Genomic DNA, 20,983 nt, shown 5'->3' on the forward strand with positions numbered 1-20,983 from the left:
TTGTGTAAAGTAGTTTAATGTGTTGTGTAAAGATTTGTGTTTATTCAACGTCTAGCCATTGCTATATAAGTAGCATCATAATTACAGGTAGAAACCTTAACATGTCTAAATTTGCACTAAATTCCAGACAAGGGGTATGCCAATATTTATTGGTATGTAGTTGTTCAAGTCTGTGATATTTAAATTTAGGATATTTGTAAGTCCTGTTACCATAGAGATTATATAGCCCCTCCCCTTCATCATGGTTCATTGACTTTAAAACTTTTACATAGTTAACAAATTTATGTGTGTGTTTTGGTTTGATTAAAGGGAAAGACTTATGATAGGTCAATGGTATTTAGTTGTATTAGCACTGACACATCTCATTTCCATGGAGACTTCAGTAATGTATCGTCAGTCATATTTCATTGGGCCGTAGTTTTTTTATTTTTAGTTTTACGAACCCTCCTACCCTAATTTTTGCCAAATAGGAAAAAAAATTAAATTAAAAATGTTGATTTTTATTATTTTTTTCTCCGATCCAGTGTTTTTCATGCAAAAAAAAATAATTTTTAGTCATAACTGCATGAAAGAATCTAAATTTATGCTCTTGGTGATTTAGTAAGTTGTTGCACATTGATTTTCAATTCAAACCTTGTCAAGAAAAAAAAATTTAGTTGTTACACTAGTAGAAAATCTCCTGGTGAAATAGAATTTTTTTTTTTTTATAATGACGGTTGGTATTAAAAAAAAAATCAGCAGCAGCAGTTTTTTTTTTTCGTTTTTTTTTTTTCGTCCTCCTACCCATTGGTTTTGTCAAAAAATTTCGTAAAACTAAAAATATAATAACTATGGTCTTGACTTTAAAATAAAATTGAGAATGGAAATGGGGAATGTGTCAAAGAAACAACAACCCGACCAAATAAAAACAACAGCAGAAGGTCACCGACATGTCTTCAATGTAGCGAGAAATTCCCGCACCCGGAGGCGTCCTTCAGCTGGCCCCTAAACAAATGTTTACTTTTTAAATTGTTATTTGGATGGAGAGTTGTCTCATTGGCACTCACACCACATCTTCCTATATCTATATACTAGTCCAGTGATGATGAATGCCATACTAATATCCAAATTGTACACAAGAAACTAAAATTAAAATAATACAAGACTAACAAAGGCCAGAGGCTCCTGACTTGGGACAGGCGCAAAAATGTTGCGGGGTTAAACATGTTTTGCATGCTTTGTACTGTAATATTTCAACATTTTTATTATCAAAATTTCTCTTTATTTACAGTTTATTTATGGAGCACTTGAATATTTGTTTTTATGTTGCTAGATTTATGCCATGACTTGATAAGTCTCTTCCACAAAATGTTCTGTACTTCCTATGTCATCTGTGAAGTCTTTTTTTCTCACCTTTTGAATCATAATACAACCTACCTTTGACAATTTTATCACCCTATTTATCTTGTACTATTATCACTTTTTAAGACCATTTATACTCTGTAGCATTTGTAACTTAAAACAATCAAGGGAAGGAGGTAACAACTTGGAGATCCCTGAGGGTATCACCAACCTAGTAGTCAACATTTCAGTGTTGAACATGAATATCAATAATGTGATCATTTTTATAAATGTCATGTTTACAAATTGAAAAACTAAGGATTGTCTTATCCCAGGCATAGATTACCTTAGTGGTATTTGGCACAACTTTTTGGAATTTTGGATCCTCAATGCTCTTCAAATTAAAATCCTGGTACCTTTAATAACTATTTACACTCACTCAAGTACAAATTTGGGTATCATCACTTATACGGTTCTTCGTTTATTTCCTTTTATAACTTAAATTGATATGCAAGCAGGGACATCATGTTTGTCCTATGGACACATTCCCCATTTATTTTAATGCCCCTGCTGTATGGGAGGGGGGCATTAAGTTTAATCCTTGTTTGTCTGTTCGTATGTACATCCGTCCATCCATGCCCCTTTACAAATGAACTCGCAACCCACAAAGTGGAAAGGGATTAATATAAGTTGCAAAACTTGTTTCCCAATCCACTATAAATAAATATGTTTAAACTAAACTAAAACTACAAATGAAAAAAATTGCTGATTTTTTTGTTTCTGTTCTATATCTTTAGTTTGCCTGAACTGCCTGAACCTAATGTTATTAAACTTATACACAATGCTTATAACCACAAAATACAGATCAAGTCTGAATTTTGGTGGTGTCACTGTAACCTTTCTAGAGTTATGCTCCTTTACAAATGAAAAAAATAGAAATCTAATATCTGTTATAGAAATAGCAATGAAGTAATTGTTAAAAGTAATTTTTAAAATTTGAGTTATCTTCCTTTGTCCATAATAGTAGTTGAATCAACTACAACCAATGCTTTATACAATGCAATCTGTGAAAAAATTAAACAATCTAACAATCTTACCCTTTTGGTGCTAATATTTTTCTTTTGGAATTCCCCATGTGATCCCATATATGATAGAGTTTTATGTTGTGTTTTTCCAGTTATTGGATATACATAAAAAAAAAAATATGGAATGTTTAAAACTTTGAACTAACCCAGACATACATTGAACAGATTTCTTCAACAGTAAATACCAGATTATTGTATCCGTAGGCCACTGAGGTCCATGTAATCTTTAATGATTTTTACATTTATAGTCATGAAAAATGGAGAAACACATGTTGCTCATGAACTCAAGAATGTTTTGAAATATTTACTTTGTAAAACTGTGGATTCATTTATTTCCGTTGGTGCAAATTTTCTTGGATTTGGGGAATATATTATTGCAATTTTGTGGATATTTGATTTTGTAGTTTTTGATACAATCCATATAGAAGTTTGTTGTGAATTTGTATTTCATTGAATATCATGAATATATTAATTAATGGTTCAATCATACCCATGAAATCAAAACAATGAAATTTTGTATCCACAGGAATCTATTTTTTCCAAAACATTGACATTATGTTTATGGCCCCGCAACGATGTTGTCAGTGCCATATAGTTTTACCCTTGTCCGAAATTCCATCTTTCTGTCTTTCTGTCATTCCGCAACAAATCATTATATGGAGTGTAATTTCTAAACGCCTTCAGATATTGGGCCGATTTTTGGTGTGTGAGTTAACTATGATGTGTTACAGATCATTTTTAAGTTTTGTTCCGCTCCACTAATTTTTGCTGAAATTACGGGCTTTGGACTTTGAGAAATTGTTGAAAATCACAGTTATACAGATTTTTTTCTAAACACTTTCAGATATTGGGCTGATTTTTGATATGTGAGTTAACCATGATAAATTACAGATCAAGTTTAAGTTTCGTTCTGCTCCACTAATTTTTGCAGAAATTACGGGCTTTGGACTTTGAGAAATTGTTGAAAATCACAGTTATAAGGACTTTTTTTTAAACGCTTTCAGATATTGGGCTGACTTTTGATATGTGAGTTAAAGGCCGTACTTTAACCTATAATGGTTTACTTTTTAAATTGTTATTTGGATGGAGAGTTGTCTCATTGGCACTCACACCACATCTTCCTATATCTAACCATGATAAGTTACAGATCAAGTTTAAGTTTCGTTCCGCTCCACTTATTTTCGCTGAAATTACGGGCTTTGGACTTTGATAAATTGTTGAAAATCACAGTTATACAGATTTTTTCTCTATTCCCCTCCAGATTTTGAGTTGATATTTGATATGTGAGACCATCATCATGTTTGTGTCCACATGTGTTTATATTGAAATTGCAGATTTTTCAACTTTATGGGACAAGGCCATTCGTGTCGCTTTGACACATCTAGTTTTTAATTGCTGGAGATGGGGGATGTTTCTTCATGTATCAACTTTTTATTAATTCGCTGTGGGGCCTCTTTGGACAAGTGGTCTATGTAGTTCAACTACTGTAATCTTTAGCCAGTCAACACTGTGGTTGTTAATTGCACCCCCTTGTTAGAGTGCATTCGCACTTGACTCCAATCTTAATTGACTAGGATTATCAGTTTTTCCTATCAAAGGTCAGTGGTTTTCCCCTGGCACACTGGCTTGCTCTACCAATAAAAACTGGCCAGCAATTAATAGCCAAAAAGTGGCGCTTAAAAGTGGCGATAAAACATTAACAATCAATCAATTAGTTTATGTGCTGAACAACACAGCATATTGAGTTTTTATTCTCAACAAAACTTATACTTGATCTTGACAAAACTAAAACCAAAAGTACCGTGGATTTGTCATAGCTTTTCTCAAAGTCACAGTGATGCCTTCAACACAGAACAAAAACTTATAATTGCACATTAATGACAGCCACTTGCATCAGTGTTAGTCTCTTATGACATTTTGTTTTTCCCCTCATCATTTTCTCATGGTAAAGCCCGTTAGGTCTGTGTTTTTATCCATCCATTAGTCTGTAAAAAGCTGGCAGGTTCAATTTTGGAGAATTAAACCGTGGACTATAAAAGTCTTTTAATGGTAGTTAAAGTTGAGTTCAAGGACTTAACAATAAAGTTGTAGTCCCATCAACTGGGAACTTATTTGCTTGTTGGCATGTTTCCAATGGATACACATTCTTACTATAAAAATGATGAGCCAAAAGAATTAAAGAGAAATTTGCATATATTCATTCGTTTTTTAATTGTTTTTCACTTTTAGCACCAACACAAAAATCATTGTCCAAGTCATTATTCACAAAATCATTGTCCAAGTCATTATTCACAAAATCTGTCCATAGAACTAACACTAGTAGTGAGCATTAAAATATGATAACATTATGAATCAGTTTATAACATTATTAATCAGTGTATGACATTATGAATCACATGGTAAGATTTATGAATCACATGGTAAGATTATGAATCACATGATAACATTATGAGTCACATGACAACATTAAGAATCACATGATATCATAGAATGGATAATATCCCAGCATGGCTGAGAATGCACCATGAACACAAATAAGATTATGCAGCATATATCCCATTATCCACCATCTAGATTGAGCTATATTTAAACCAGCTGTTTATCCACGTAACATAGAAAAATTGAACACACTACCATCCAAATATCAAGAAAATCCAATAAACGTCTGTCAACACCTATCAAGTTCTAATTATTCCCATGGAAACAAACTCATTGTTATTGGTTTCTTTCTTACTCCATGTCTGTTGCCATTCTTTTATCCACGATACTTTGACTCCGTATTTCCTTCCTGTTCTCTCCATATTACCCATCTCTGCTTCAGCCACAATCATTTTCTGGAAGGCGGCTGTATACACCATGTTGTAATCAATCGCAATGGTAGCCATTTTGAAGGGCAAGGTCTTTCAGTTGTCTAGGTTACAATTTTCTAAAGCGCACCTTAAGATTATATTTGTTTGGTAGATGGTCTGAAGATAAATGCTTCACAAGCTGGACTAGATTTAATCCCTGGTATTCCTCTTTATATTTGTTTTAATACCACTAATGGAGAACTTTGAATATTTGTTTTAATAGTCCAGGAGCTCTTTTCTTCTACTTTTAGTAATTTTGTGTTACAGGTCTGAAAAAAAGAAACAGAAATATTTAAACACAGTTTTCAAAGACATAAGTAATGTGTACTTAATGTGCAAAAGGGAGGGGTCTGGGGGTTGGAACCCCTCTTTTTTTGGCTGATCAATGCATTTGAATGGGGACATGTGGTTGGCAACCCCCCTTTTTTTCAAATGGCTGGATCGGCCCCTGATGTGTTCTAAATTGGAATAGAAATAGTTGCTGTAAGTAAAATCAGGTGTTTAAAATAGGATAAAGTAGATGCTGTAAATTAGGGTACAGTAAAAACAAGTGCTATTATTTAGGGTCAAAACGGGTGCTCAACTAGGATGCAATGGGTGCTCTAAATAAGTGTTAATAAAGGCAACATTAGAATACCGCTGTTGGAAAGTCAAAAATTGATTGAGAGAAAAGAAATTTGGGGTTACAATCTAGAACAGAGGGAAACCCATCAAATATAAGAGGAAAACAACCACACAACAGAAACACTAAAGTGCTACAAAAGTCCAAACAACAATGAAACACACACAGAAACAAACTATAAGATAACACACACAGAAACAAACTATAAGATAACACACACAGAAACAGGGTTGAGCCTGCTTATGTGACTAGCCAAAACCTCTCGCTTTTATGGCAATGTTAATCATAACACTAAAATGACAACATTACATGACAGGACTACAATTCAAATAAATGGAAGAACATTCAGGACAGAGAAATACACAAATTAACAATAAAAAGAACAAAACAATTGTCTAAATTAGGATAAAAACAGGTGCTCTATAAAATAAAATTAGGATAAAAACAGGGGCTCAATAAAATAAAATTAGAATAAAAACAGGCGCTCTAAATAAAATTAGGGAAAAAACAGGTGCTCTAAACTAGTGTAAAAACAGATGCTCTTAAACTTCAACTTTACAAACCTCTATTGTTTATACCTCATACAGATTATTGTTAGTCTGTTGTGGATATTTAAAGTTTCCACTATATTTGTATCAAAGTGGGGGTTAAATTAGTTCATTTCGGGGAATTCCTGTTAATCAAAACAAATTTGTTTAATGATAAAAATAGAATAAACTCAACGGAAATAAGATAAACAAATAAATATGATCAAAATAAAATTCACATGAACTTAAATAACAGGAAATTGTTGAATACATTGTGTACACAGATATAAATATATGTAGGTGTGTCCCATTATCTCTGGGAAGTTGTTGATCATTGAAACTAATGTGTAGAAACAAACAGGAATAAAGAAAAATTGAACTATCGCCCTTCAAATTAAAAATAGTTTTTGATGAAGTCCAATCAACTTGAAACTAAGTACACATGTTTCTTATGATATGATCTTTCTACTTTTAAAGCCAAATCAGACTTTTGACCCCAATTTCACGGTCCATTGAACATGGAAAATGATAGTGCAAGTGGGCATCCGTGTACTTTGGACACATTCTTGTTAAAAGTCAATTAAATTTATTTTTGACTTTTAATGACTTTTAGTGTTTTATCATGTTAAGAGCATGACATATTGTATAGACACCATCAACCTATCAATGGACGTCAGTCTGTCTAATATTTTGATGCTGTTTCCTTGATGTATACCCCACATTAACAGTTCTATAGGGTGAAGGTTGTTTGTACCTGTCCTGAGTCATGAACCTGTTGTCCTTTGTTGATGCAGTTCATAAGTATTGCTCATTTCTCAGTTTTTTCTATAGATTAATCCATTGGTGTTTCTTATTCGATTGTTTTACAATAAAAAAAGTGAAAAGAAATTTAACCAAACAGATAATAAGTCATGACAAGATTCCCAGCCCCCCCCCCCTCTTTTGTGGGAAAATTTGGTTTAATATATAGGGAATCACTGGAGCATGACTGAGCCCCCTTTTTTTTAAGACAGTCACACTGAATTATGATCATTTATTATTTACAATGTACTTAACACAAACATATGATAATAATGAAAATAATGTTTAATATTTTCCCTATTTAATTATTTATCGACAAAACACAGAAAAAAGTATTCAAAAATTTGACAGTAATAAAATAATAATAAAAAATATAGGTTACCTTGTTTGAAACAAGTTTATATCTATATATGTGTGAATCTCTACCCATATATATACATGATATATAGACTTGGCTTATCTTTTCACCTTTTGTAACCTTTAATGTGAATAAATCTTTACAAACTGATTATCTCTGGGTTAGGAAGTATTTTATCTGATTATTTAGAGGGCAATGTAATCTGTGAAGTAGATTTGACACAGATATTGATTGTTCTGACCTAATTGCTTGGAGGCCTTTTTATGAGTGGGTGTAATTAGGTTATTTGTAAATTTATAAAATTGAGTAATAATATTTGATTATCGTATAATTGGAGTAATTCTATATTTTGGCAGCTGTTCATTTTGTAATTATTATCTTGATACTGGTTGTTTTTTTTTTTTTAGTAAAAATGTCTACACTTTTTGTTTTCCTCAAGCTGTAGAAGGATTGTTAAGGAAAAAAGCTATGAGTTGTCCTGAACTGAAGTAAATTGTCTTGAAAATATGAAATGTCTTTTGGATTTGATTTGTAGAGAATAAATGGATTATTCTGGCTTGTTGTTTCTAAAAAGGGTTGAAAATATTTGTTTTCAAATTTATATCATATATATGGAAATAAACTCATCATAGATACCAGGACTAAATTTTGTACATACGCCAGACGCGCGTTTCGTCTACAAAAGACTCGAATCCAAAAAAGTTAAAAGTAGAAAGTAGATACTGTAAATTAGAAAATTATTGAGACTTTTTTTAATTGATACTTTAAATGTAAAAATTTTAAGTTCCCAATAACAACTTAAATTCATAATTTAGTAGTTTTTTTTCAAAAAAAAAAATCATTTTGCTATTCCATTAAATTATTTTTGTCAATAGTCAAGAATTCACAATAATAAATGCACACATCAATTTCTGAATTTAAGAAATATGTCATACCTTGTAAACGTTTTTATTTAAATGTTTAAAAGTTTAACACTATTAAATCCAACTTTATGACTGAGTAGGAAAACTATCAGATATATCTTATGAAAACACTAAAGTGGGTTTGAAGTAGGATTACAACACAAAGTCTTTAGTTGTAAAGATTAGCAAATTCAAAGGCATTAGTCTTGCAAAATGTTTAACTTCCTTCTTAAAAAAACATTACTATAAAACAATTCCTTTTGTTCCTTAGAATTGTAATTATTGTATAGAGTGTAGGCTTTTAATACTTCTATTTAATCATATCTAAGTTTATTTAATCATACATGTATAAGTATTTTAATAACATATATGCAGTCTTTAAATCTCACATGCATAATTAAAATCAATTTACCATGAACAAATGAAAAAATTGCAGTATTTTTGTGTCTATTCTCTAACTTTATAGTTTGCCTCAATCAAATATTTTGAAACTTATACACAATACTTATTATAATAATAATAATAATAATAAATGCTTTATTTAAAGAGTATTACCACAAAATACATATCATGTGTAAATTTTAGTGGTGTCACTTTAACCGTTCTAGAGTTATGCCCCCTTCCACAAGGGAAAATTGCTGAATTGTTTTCATTTCCGTTCTAGAGTTATGCATTTACCACGAAACACAGATCAAATTCTAATTTTGGTGCTGTTGGTTTCACTTTTATAGTTCCTTAGTTATGCTACTGTATTACGTTAATGTTTATACAAGATGGGACATTATCTTTATCCCATCGACACATTTTCCATTTATTTTTCTGTTGTTAAATGTTTAAATTTTACACTGACTGCACAGAAGTCACAGGACTTTAAAGAATCCTGAAGACTTTTTTATGCTATATCTTGCAGATGAAATGGGAACTGGACATTAAAAAAATCCAAAAGTCCATTAGTACTATATTGTTTTTACAAAAAAAAAGTATAAGTGGCCTTGGTTTTTTTTGCTCTTTGATCAGCTGGTGATGTCTCTTTGCCGTTTTCCCCACTTTATGTATTTAAGTTCACTGTCATTTTTTGGTCTAGTGAAATTTTCTGATCTGATTTACAGTAATGTCATTTGAATTTGACTTTTAAGTGAATTATAACCATTTACACTTGTGCTGCAAGTAAAAAAAATGTTAAAAACAAACATGGCTTCCCATAAGAATGATAATATTAGGTTACTCAACAGCACAAAATTATGTTTTATATAGGAAAAGACAACAACTTTCATAAGTCTCAAAAATTAAGGAAGTTTTCAGAAACATTTATTGGCAATTCATGTAAAAGAGATTTTTTAAATTTTTAGGTATTTTTTTGATTCTTGTAAAAAATTTCTATTTTTTTTTTACTAAGGTCATTTAAGGCAATTTATGAAAAAAAATATTAACCTAAATTTCAAGTTATTAATTTCATTGATTTCTGTAACACTTGTGATTATTATTATTCCTTTGGTCATTTTCATCAAATTGTGAAAACAAGATTTCCTCTAAAGTTCCTAGTTAAATTTTATTAATACTAATAAATCTTATGAGTATTTTATTTCTTTTGTTCAGTTTTATCCATCATCCGGTGTTTTATTTACCTTTAGTTAAAACTAACTTCTATCCACGTCTAGATATCCAATACTAACTATTAATGTAAATAAATAATGACCACATATAAACCTGCTGACAAATTATTGTTTCCATGGTTACCACAGTAACGATATGTCACATTATAGTACCACCTGTCCGTCTTTTCAATGATTGCTAGGTTACCATTAACACAAGAACTACTTTTATACTATATGTTATAAAGTGTTAATTAGAATAGCACCACTGCATCATGAGGTGATTATTATGTCCTTATACGGTCGTTAACACCAAAAAGTCTTTTAGCAATTCCTTAAGGTTTATAGACTATAGATATATGGGAGGATAAAAAAAATATATAAGATAAGATCAAATTTATTTTATTAAAGTGTCACCATCCATTACAATATCAACATATATATACACATAAAGTCTTAAGAACCTAACATTTAAGTAAAAGGATGCCAGCCAAAAACGACTTATGAGACACTATTATTAAAACAGACATCTCATACATACATAAAAGGACAGCTTTGTTACATTTAAAAAGTATTTCGTAAATAAATTTAAAAAAAACAAAAACAAAAACATACCGTATATAATTTCTAAATGACATGTTTTCGTCAATAAAACATATTTATATGTATAATTTTTTTGCATTAACAAAATATTTATAGTGCTGCTATTTATAGATATATGATGAAATGTTCTTGCTTCATATAAAGGTTTTGCAAAGTTCTTGTATTTTGTAAAGACTTTTAATATAAAAGCAATTATTATGTGACTAGAGAGAAAAAATAATAGAATTTTGAAAAAAAACATAAATAGGTTTCTCTTGAAATGTTTTTGGTTTGTTCAGAAATAACGGGGAAAAATAGTAGAAAGATGCTTTTAGAAAATAAAAAAAAGGTGTAAAGGGTTTGTCTTCCCCCTCCAACCCTTCTTCTCCATTAACAAAATATATGAAGGTACTGCACATGCTTTAAAAAGAAAAAAACATTATCTGAGTAATCTCCCCTTGTAAGGCATGTTTTTCAAATGTTTGACTTTGTAATGAACGGAAACTTTCAAATGTGTTTAGTTTAAACATGATAAATATAAAGTTAAAAATATGAATTTTTGCATTGAAATGGAAAGTCCAACAAACTAATCACATTTCTCCATCATTACCATAAATGTGTATTATGAAATATTGTTCTTGTTAAATTCTAAAAATAGCAACAATCATCTTTCAATCCATCTATGTGTGGATGGGTTCGTAAATAAACTGATTTTATTACTGTAACATGCTTATAAGTGTTACACGAATACTTAATATATTTAATATAGGTTAATTTTTAATACAATATTCAGCTAGACTGTAAATAAATCTTCATGAGACAACTAGCTGTCCTGGTGATAATCAGATGCTAATATTATGCTGAGTTCACACGTAATTCGAATTCGGTTCGCATTAACTAATTCGAATTATTTTAATTCGCATTCGAAATGTTTAACGTCCTAATGTCAATTCTAATTCGAATTGGAATGCGCGTCAAATTCGCTTTACTGTCCTAACGACGTTAACTTTTAATTCGTATTATCAAAAACGTATTCTAATGCGAATTAGTTAATTCGAATTAGCCAATTCGAATCAATTCGAATTAAAAAAAGAAGAGTGTGTGAACGCGATTAGCGAATTCGATTCGCATTCAATTCGAATTAAAGGTACGTGTGAACGAGTCATAAAACTTATTTATCTTAAACAAGCTGATCTTATTGTGCTGTGATAAATAGTATGACTTTCAAGATGTTTTCCTTTGACTTATGATAAAACTGTTTTCATCTCTCTCATGGGGTCCGTGAGATCTTTAAGTATGTCAGAAGCTGATACATTCAAAATCTTTTTCTCTGTTTTTTACCTTGTTTGTAACAAATTTATGTTAGTCTTTCTGATTTGAAAATTGATACATGTATTTTTAAAAGATTGAACTGTTCTTAAGAGGTACCTGGTCTTTAGTCAATTTCTTTTTTAGGGAAATGTATGTCAGTTGTAATCTGGCATGGTTTATGACCTTGGTCTGACCTCATTTTCATGGTTCATTAGTCAATGTGTGTTTTCCCAGTAAGGTTTGTTTTTCAGATACTATAAGAAGTAGATCAACCGTATTTAATGTATATAATGGTTGTGTGTCTGACAGTGTCCATATGACCTTTGCTTTATGGTCATGGATCATTGGTCAAAATTAAGTTTTCTAGTTGAGGTCCATTTCTATAATACATTTGTACAATAATAAAATTGAAAATGGGGAATAAGTATTATAGGACCAGCTATATTTGATGACATCTTTGTCAGCCAAGGGTTAAGATAAAAAAAAATGCTGCTGTTCACCCTTGGCTAGGAAGATGATTTGGTGTGTAGATTTATTGTAAGGTATACATGTCCGTCTGCCATTTTCTAGGTTGACCTTCATCAGGAACACACTCATACTAAAAAATGTTAAAGCTTGAATAAGTTAGGATCTATATGACTAGAAGAGATAGAAAATAGCCGAATGCAGTTTGGTCTTTGTAAGCAGCATTGTTGCCATGAATACTGTATGTTATTGTTTTTTACCTTTACAGACTGGGCGTTGGTACATCGTTTGAGCAGCAGGCCGCTGGTGTGTCTATGGACATAACTGGGGATGAAGATAATACATTACAGCAAACAAAATCAGCCTCCAGATGGTAAATATTGTACACAATTCAAGGTTTAAGAATATTATGCATTCTGGTAAAATTTTCAAAAGTGTACATCAAAATGTCCCGATTTGGATAATACAAAAATAATACTAAACAATGGCAATTCAACCAAAGACCCTTTTGGTGTACGAACAATGAAATTACCCATAGTCCTTTACAGTCAATTATAACTTGTTTTTGTAAACATTTTTGTTTTTATTAGAGAATGTATAGAGAATCAGTATTATACAAACATAAATAGATATGTCTTTGTTCTTGGCATTTAGAATTTATAGACCACTTTTATTCACAATAATTTGTAAAGTGGTCTCTGAAATATATACCATCTGCTATAATTATAAACGGAACACTTTTTTTCTTGTAATCCCTTTACATACTAGTTTGACCAGATTAAACATTGTTTTGTTTAAAAGATGATTTATGAAGGGTATTTATAATAGAAAATGTATTTTTCAGGGATAGAAAGAAGAAGAAGTTTGTAAAGGATGGAGGACTGGATCCAAAGAAGAAGAAAATCAGAACAGAAAGTGGCGCTCTGATCTCAGCATCATTCAAGTCTACTGCATATCCTTATTATATCATTAGTCAAAACTCTGATCTCAGCATCATTCAAGTCTACTGCATATTCTAATTATATCATTAGTCAAAACATATTTGTTGTCCTTATAGATTATCGTTGATCATCCCAACGAGATATATTTTCTCGCTTTAGCTGGTACCGTGAAAGTGAGAAAAGCAATCGAGATTGAGATGACTAATGATAATCTGTATATCACTGTTTTAACTATGAAGACGTTGTTATTTTCATGGACAACAGGCACATCACTCTAATGTGGTGAAAAGGAAATTATCAGTCAGTAAGACCAAAGGAAAATTTCGTAAACTAGCGATAATTATAGATTATCGTTGATTATCTCAACGAGATTGATTTTCTCGCTTGAGCTGGTACAGGGAAAGCGAGAAAAGCAATCGAGTTGAGATGATCAATGATAATCTTTTTATCGCTATTTTACCTATGACGACGTTGTCAATTTCGTTAGCAACGCCACATGGCCTCCTTAGTTTCTAGCGATCATTTTTCCATATCAAGTGAGAAGCATGATATGAAAATTATCACAAAAAAAGATCAAAGGAAAAATGCACAAAATAGCGATAATGGCTTTTATTTCCAGGCCCCAAAATTCTACTCCTATAAACATTGTTCCTGGGCTCCCAGATTTCAGGGAAAACTTGGTGTAACAAAAAATGTGGACCCAAGATTTTAAAAAAGGGGGGATGACTAGGCAAAGTTAGTAGTGGAACATGAAAAAAGTCTATGCATTTCTATAATACTCATCTAAATTAAATGACAATAATTATTTCTGTTATTTCTTTTTTACTTGAAAGAAGTCCTAAATACCATTAAATTTAATTAGCATTTCAGAATCAGACGTGTCTGGCAAATATTTCCATTTGGTGCTTAGATACATTTCCCAAATCATAACTATGACATACTGTAAACTTAACATACATGATATATGAACATTACTTTTTATACGACCGCAAATTTTGAAAAAATTTTCGTCGTATATTGCTATCACGTTGGCGTCGTCGTCGTCGTCGTCGTCGTCGTCGTCGTCGTCGTCGTCGTCGTCCGAATACTTTTAGTTTTCGCACTCTAACTTTAGTAAAAGTGAATAGAAATCTATGAAATTTTAACACAAGGTTTATGATCATAAAAGGAAGGCTGGTATTGATTTTGGGAGTTTTGGTCCCAACATTTTAGGAATTAGGGGCCAAAAAGGGCCCAAATAAGCATTTTCTTTGTTTTCGCACTATAACTTTAGTTTGAGATAATAGAAATCTATGAAATTTTGACACAAGGTTTATGACCACGAAAGAAAGGTTGGGATTGATTTTGGGAGTTTTGGTTTCAACAGTTTAGGAATTAGGGGCCAAAAAGGGCCCAAATAAGCATTATTCTTGGTTTTCGCACAATAACTTTAGTTAAAGTAAATAGAAATCAATGAAATTTAAACACAATGTTTATGACCACAAAAGGAAGGTTGGTATTGATTTTGGGAGTTTCGATCCCAACAGTTAAGGAATTAGGGGCCAAAAAGGGACCCAAATAAGCATTTTTCTTGGTTTTCGCACCATAGCGTTAGTATAAGTAAATAGAAATCTATGAAATTTAAACACAAGGTTTATGACTATAAAAGGAAGGTTGGTATTGATTTTGGGAGTTTTGGTCCCAACAGTTAAGGAAAAAGGGGCCCAAAGGGTCCAAAATTAAACTTTGTTTGATTTCATCAAAATTGAATAATTGGGGTTCTTTAATATGCCGAATCTAACTGTGTATGTAGATTCTTAATTTTTGGTCCCGTTTTCAAATTGGTCTACATTAAGGTCCAAAGGGTCCAAAATTAAACTTAGTTTGATTTGAACAAAAATTGAAACCTTGGGGTTCTTTGATATGCTGAATCTAAAAATGAACTTAGATTTTTGATTATTGGCCCAGTTTTCAAGTTGGCCCAAATCGAGGTCCAAAATTAAACATTGTTTGATTTCATCAAAAATTGAATAATTGGGGTTCTTTGATATGCCAAACCTAACTGTGTATGTAGATTCTTAATTTTTGGTCCAGTTTTAAAATTGGTCTTAATTAAAGTGCAAAGGGTCCAAAATTAAACTAAGTTTGATTTTAACAAAAATTAAATTCTTGGGCCTCTTTGATATGCTGAATCTAAACATGTACTTAGATTTTTGATTATGGGCCCAGTTTTCAAGTTGGTCCAAATCAGGATCTAAAATTATTATATTAAGTATTGTGCAATAGCAAGTCTTTTCAGTTGCACAGTATTGTGCAATGGCAAGAAATATCTAATTTCACAATGTTGTGAAATAGCAAATTTTTTTTTAATTAAGAGTTATCTTTCTTTGTCCAGTATAGTAAGCAAGAAATATCTGCAAGAATTTTTTTAATTGGAGTTATCTTTCTTTGTCCAGAATCAACTTAAATCTTTGTTATATACAATATACAATGTATATTCACTTTTTACTACCAACTGATAAATTTAAATAATCTTTACCATTCAGTGATAACAAGCAGTTTTTTTACATCTTAATATTTTATGATGTATTTAAATGAGTAGTAATTGTTGCAAACTCCATTAGAATATTTTAATTGAAATTAGTTTTGGAATAAGGGAAAGGGGGATGTGATTAAAAAATTGGGTTCAATTTTTCTCATTTGAAATTTCATAAATAAAAAGAAAATTTCTTCAAACATTTTTTTGAGAGGATTAATATTCAACAGCAAAGTGAATTGCTCTAAGAGAAAACAAAAATTTTAAGTTCATTTGAATACATTCATTCTCTGTCAGAAACCTATGCTGTGTCAACTATTTAATCACAATCCAAATTTAGAGCGGAATCCAGCTTGAATGTTGTGTCCATACTTGCCCCAACCGTTCAGGGTTCGACCTCTGCGGTCGTATAAAGCTACGCCCTGCGGAGCATCTGGTTTAAATTGTTATTTGGACGGAGAGTTGTCTCATTGGCACTCACACCACATCTTCCTATATCTATTGAACATGTTCAAATACAAAATTAAAGATGGATTTTGGGCTGATTTCTTGGATTCATATAACAACTTAATCTTCCAAATGTTAGACTTTTGATAGATATGTTATTTCAAGCATTAATAGGATAACAGATATATATTGATTTTCACTTGCATAAGGTCCATTTCTTTCAGACGGAGCCTATATGTTTAATAGTTAATCTTCTGACAGAAGAGTTACCAGGCATTGGTTCACCTGTGTTTAATTTTTTAATGTGTTTAATAGTTAGACCTTTGACCTTAACTTTGTTTACTTATGAAGAATGGAAAAACAAAACAAAAGTAGACGATCAAGACAACCAGAATGACGATGACAATGATAGCGATCAGGAGAGGAAACCACAGCAACAGTCTGAAAGATTTACTGTCTTAGGAACTAAAAGACGAAGATGTATGTATTGTTATGTAGAGAGGAAAATGGAAATTTTGTTTAAAAATTAAATTTAAAGAAAAGATAACTTTATCATAATGTACTTGAATTCACTGTTAAGATCTGGATGGGGTTCACAGTATAGAGAATATTGGGCAAATCATATAGAACAAATGGCCTATCAAGTAAGAATAGAGAATATTGGGCAAATACAGAATAAATGGCCTATCAAGTAAGAATAGAGAATATTGGGCAAATACAGAATAAATGGCCTATCAAGTAAGAATAGAGAATATTGGGCAAATACAGAATAAATGGCATATCAAGTAAGATTAGAGAATATTGGGCAAATCATATAGAACAAATGGCATATCAAGTAAGAATAGAGAATATTGGGCAAATCATATAGAACAAATGGCCTATCAAGTAAGAATAGAAAAATTGACCAAATTTATAAAAAATAATGAATGAGGATCTAACAGTGGCTGAATCATCTGAAGTGATCACAATCATGTCAACTCTTGAGGTTTTGAGTTCAAAACAAACATGTGACAAGTAGTTGTTGACAATGATTGCCAGTGTGCCTGCTGAAGATGGGTGGATCTCTCCAGGTACTGGGAATTCCTCCACCAATAAGATAAAGGTTATTGGAAATGGCATATAACAGCAATGACCAAGGATCAAACCATTTATTGTAAATTTTGAAATTTTTCAAGAGTTCACAAAAAATGTTGAGTTTTGTAATTGTGATTTAAAGAAAAAGTGCATACAGATCTATATTTCGAAAATCAGAATGCCAGTTCCTATTATTAAGATACTTACCCAGTCACATTATTTGTATTCATAATAAACAGAGCTGCGCCATGAGCGCATATTACACCCTTCGTCTTGTGTGAGAATTTTTAGGCACGACATGTGCTTTTTTTAACACAAAACTCAATTACTCTAAAATAAAATATTGAATCATTCCAAAAAATATTCAGATCTTTAGATTAATATAACTAAGAAGTGTGTAAAGTTTTAAGCAATAATCAGAAATCATTTTTGAAATACAGGGCGACATGTGAAATATACACACTCCTGTTTTAGTTATAAAATCCTGTAACTCAAAAAGTTTAAATCCTATTTTCACCAAAAAGTATAAAGATTGTTTGACCATCATAAGAAACAACTATGGTAATTTCATGAAATTTGGATTAGCGGTTCTCAAGTTATGGTGCGACATGTGAACACCGGACAAACAGACAGACGGATGCCGGACATTTGTATACCATAATACGTATAAAAACCCTGCAACAATTTCTGAAATAGCATTAGTTTAATTCTACCAATTGTTGACTTTTTATTTGATATTTCAGGGCACACTCAAGGTATGGAAGAGAGTAACCAACAGAAATCTGCTGGAGGCAAAAAGAGAAAATTTAAAAGTGAACTGAAAGGAAAAGATCAGATTCTGAAACAGAGAAATGTAAAAGAGAAAAAACAAGCTTATCAAAGTTACAGACATCATAGCAATCAGAAACGTTCAATATTTAAGTCCAAGAAAAACAAATAAAATTTCAGTTCCGATATCATAATCTGTTTTTCTATTTTTGGTTGAACCTGGCATCTTTATCTGTATTGACATCCAGTCAATTTTTGTCTCGTCTTGACAGGGTCAAAAAGCAAGACATAGGTATGCTGTTTCCAGCTTCGGCGTCTGCATCAGCGTCAACAATGTAATAGTTTGTGATTAGTTCTAGTTAATGGTGAACCACAAGTGGTAGGTCAATCATATTTGGTATGCAGTTGTATAAGCATTGGAACATCTCATTTCCATGGAGATAATTTGGCCCTGCCCCCTCAGTCATGGTCTATTGACTTCAAAACTTTTGCTTATTTTACATGTATTAGTTTGTGATTAGTTCAGTTTATTTGGAACCACAAGTGATAGGTCAATGATATTTGGTATTCAGTGGTATAAGCACTGGATCAAAACACATAAAAAATGAATGGACAAGAACTGTCATATTCCTGACTTGATACAGGCATTTTCATATGTAAAAAATGGTGGATTAAACCTGGTTTTAAAGCGCTAAACCTCTCACTTTGATGAAAGTCTCATCAAATTCCGTTATATTTACAATGATGTGTGAACTAAACAGACATGATATTCTATAGATGAAGACCATGGCCCTAGGTGGTAAATCTTCACTCTGTACTCACATTACAAAATTTGTGCTTGAAACACCAAATCCTATAATTTAAAACACCAATTCCTATAATTTGATTGGTTGATTACTGATTGGTTGAAGGTGACCTACTGAATGAGACTGTTTACCGGATTTGTTATCACATAAGCAACATGACAGGTGCCACATGTGGAGCAGGATCTGCTTACCCTTTTGGAGCACCTGAGATCGACCCTGGTTTTTGGTGGGGTTCATGTTGTTTATTCTTTAGTTTTCTATGTTGTGTCATGTGTACTATTGTTTGTCTGTTTGTCTTTTTCATTTTTAGCCATGGCGTTGTCAGTTTATTTTTGATTTATGAGTTTGACTGTCCCTTTGGTATCTTTCGTCCCTCTTTTACTGAGTTTATTTTATATACACTAACTGTGCTTGAAAGTTTTATGACTGCAAGACCAAATGTTGACTTCTAGATGTCTTTTGTTTGTTTGTGTTATTCGGTCATGCTGAATGATGCTGATATCCTGCTATGGCTCAAAGTGGTGTAAATATTGTAAAATTTTAGGAGATAATATAGTTAAGGGTCAACCATTTAAATTCTAGGGGAGAGGGATTTTTCCACTGAATGAGTATTTGTTTTAATTTGTTTTACACATTTTTGTTAGTACAGCTGATTTTCATAATCATTCCAAAACACCAAATATACTTGTACAATGGTATCTGAGAAATTTATCCTACCAAAAAAAATGGTAAAAAACAACTTGTGATGAGGTTCCAGTGTGCAGGTACATGCACCCAAGGGTGGGAGGATTTTTGTTTTTGTTTTTTGTACTTAAACATCTATTCAGTAAAGACATATGCAACTGATATTTAGTTTGTTCTTCTATGGTACTGTTAAACCAATGTCAGAGATTAGAGGGAGGCTTTGGCACCAGCAAACTAGTTTTTGACACTGACACATTCTGTACGTGCCTGTGATAATAACCAAAAAATGCAAAAATTTCTTAAAATTACCAATTTAGGGGCAGCAGCCCAACAACAAGTTGCCCGATTGGTCAGAAAATTTAAGGGCAGATAGATCTTGACCTTAAGAACAATTTTATCCCCAACAGAATGCTTTGGTTTCAGAGATATGAGCCAAAAACTGCATTTTACCCTATGTACTATTGTTAGCCATGTCGGCCATCTTGGTTCACGACAGGGTCATCAGACACATATTTTAAACTAGCTACCCTAATGATGATTGTGGACAAGTTTGGTTGAATTTGTCTTAAGAGAAGATTTTTGTAAAAGATTACAAAAATTTACCAAAAATTGTTTAAAATTGACTATAAAGGGCAATTTCTCCTTAAGGGGTCAACTGCCTATTTTGGTCATGTTGACTTATTTGTAGATCTTACTTTGCTGAACATTATTGCTGTTTACAGTTTATCTCTATCTATAATAATATTCAAGATAATAACCAAAAACGGCAAAATTTCCCTAAAATTACCAATTTAGAGGCACTGCAACCCAACAACGGGTTCTCCGATTCATCTGAAAATTTTAGGGCAGATAGATCTTGACCTAATAAACAATTTAACCACATCGAGATTTGCTCTAATTGCTTTGGTTTCAGAGATGTAAGCCAAAATCTACATGTTATCTATTTTTAGCCATGGCGGCAATCTTGGTTGGTAGGCAAATATTTTAAACTAGATACCTCAATGATGATTGTGGCCAAGTTTGTTTAAGTAGTAGAAGATTTTTGTAAAAGTTAACGGCGGACGATGGACGAGTCGTTTTGGGCAAGGTGAGCTAAAAATAAGGTGATGCTGTCCTAAAATTACAATATTAAAAACGTGGCAGATCAATGGAAAAAATGTATACTGTGAGTGTATTTATTATTTCTAGCTTACTCATTTTATATATAGGTGAACCACACTTGCAAATGTTCAACAATAAGAAAATTTGCCTGTAAGCAGATTTTTGCAATCCTTAAAATCCAGTATCAACAAAATTGTACCCACAAATATACATGAATCCACCAAAAATTTAAG

At 31.8% G+C, this 20,983-nt stretch overlaps 1 protein-coding gene and 1 long non-coding RNA gene across 4 annotated transcripts in view; one reads left to right on the plus strand and one right to left on the minus strand.

Annotated features, from left to right (window-relative positions):
• The window catches only part of LOC134700521 (ATP-dependent RNA helicase DDX54-like), a 36,246-nt gene extending 17,893 nt beyond the window's left edge, over window positions 1–18,353 (plus strand). For all 3 annotated transcript variants that reach the window (XM_063561903.1, XM_063561905.1, XM_063561904.1), the window contains 4 exons: window positions 12,683–12,787; window positions 13,259–13,365; window positions 16,660–16,797; window positions 18,135–18,353. In XM_063561903.1, the coding sequence (XP_063417973.1) occupies window positions 12,683–12,787; window positions 13,259–13,365; window positions 16,660–16,797; window positions 18,135–18,331 (547 nt within the window). In that variant the 3' untranslated portion in view covers window positions 18,332–18,353. The remainder of the gene's footprint in view (window positions 1–12,682; window positions 12,788–13,258; window positions 13,366–16,659; window positions 16,798–18,134) is intronic.
• LOC134700522 (uncharacterized) lies at window positions 4,592–7,707 on the minus strand. Its single transcript, XR_010103914.1, has 2 exons — window positions 7,587–7,707; window positions 4,592–5,523 (listed from the first exon to the last, which is right to left on the minus strand). It is a non-coding gene; the product is annotated as an uncharacterized LOC134700522 (long non-coding RNA).
• Window positions 18,354–20,983: the final 2,630 nt, after the last annotated feature.

This window comes from Mytilus trossulus, unplaced genomic scaffold (assembly GCF_036588685.1).
Source record: "Mytilus trossulus isolate FHL-02 unplaced genomic scaffold, PNRI_Mtr1.1.1.hap1 h1tg000158l__unscaffolded, whole genome shotgun sequence".
In the NCBI taxonomy this organism is placed as follows: Eukaryota; Metazoa; Mollusca; class Bivalvia; order Mytilida; family Mytilidae; genus Mytilus; species Mytilus trossulus.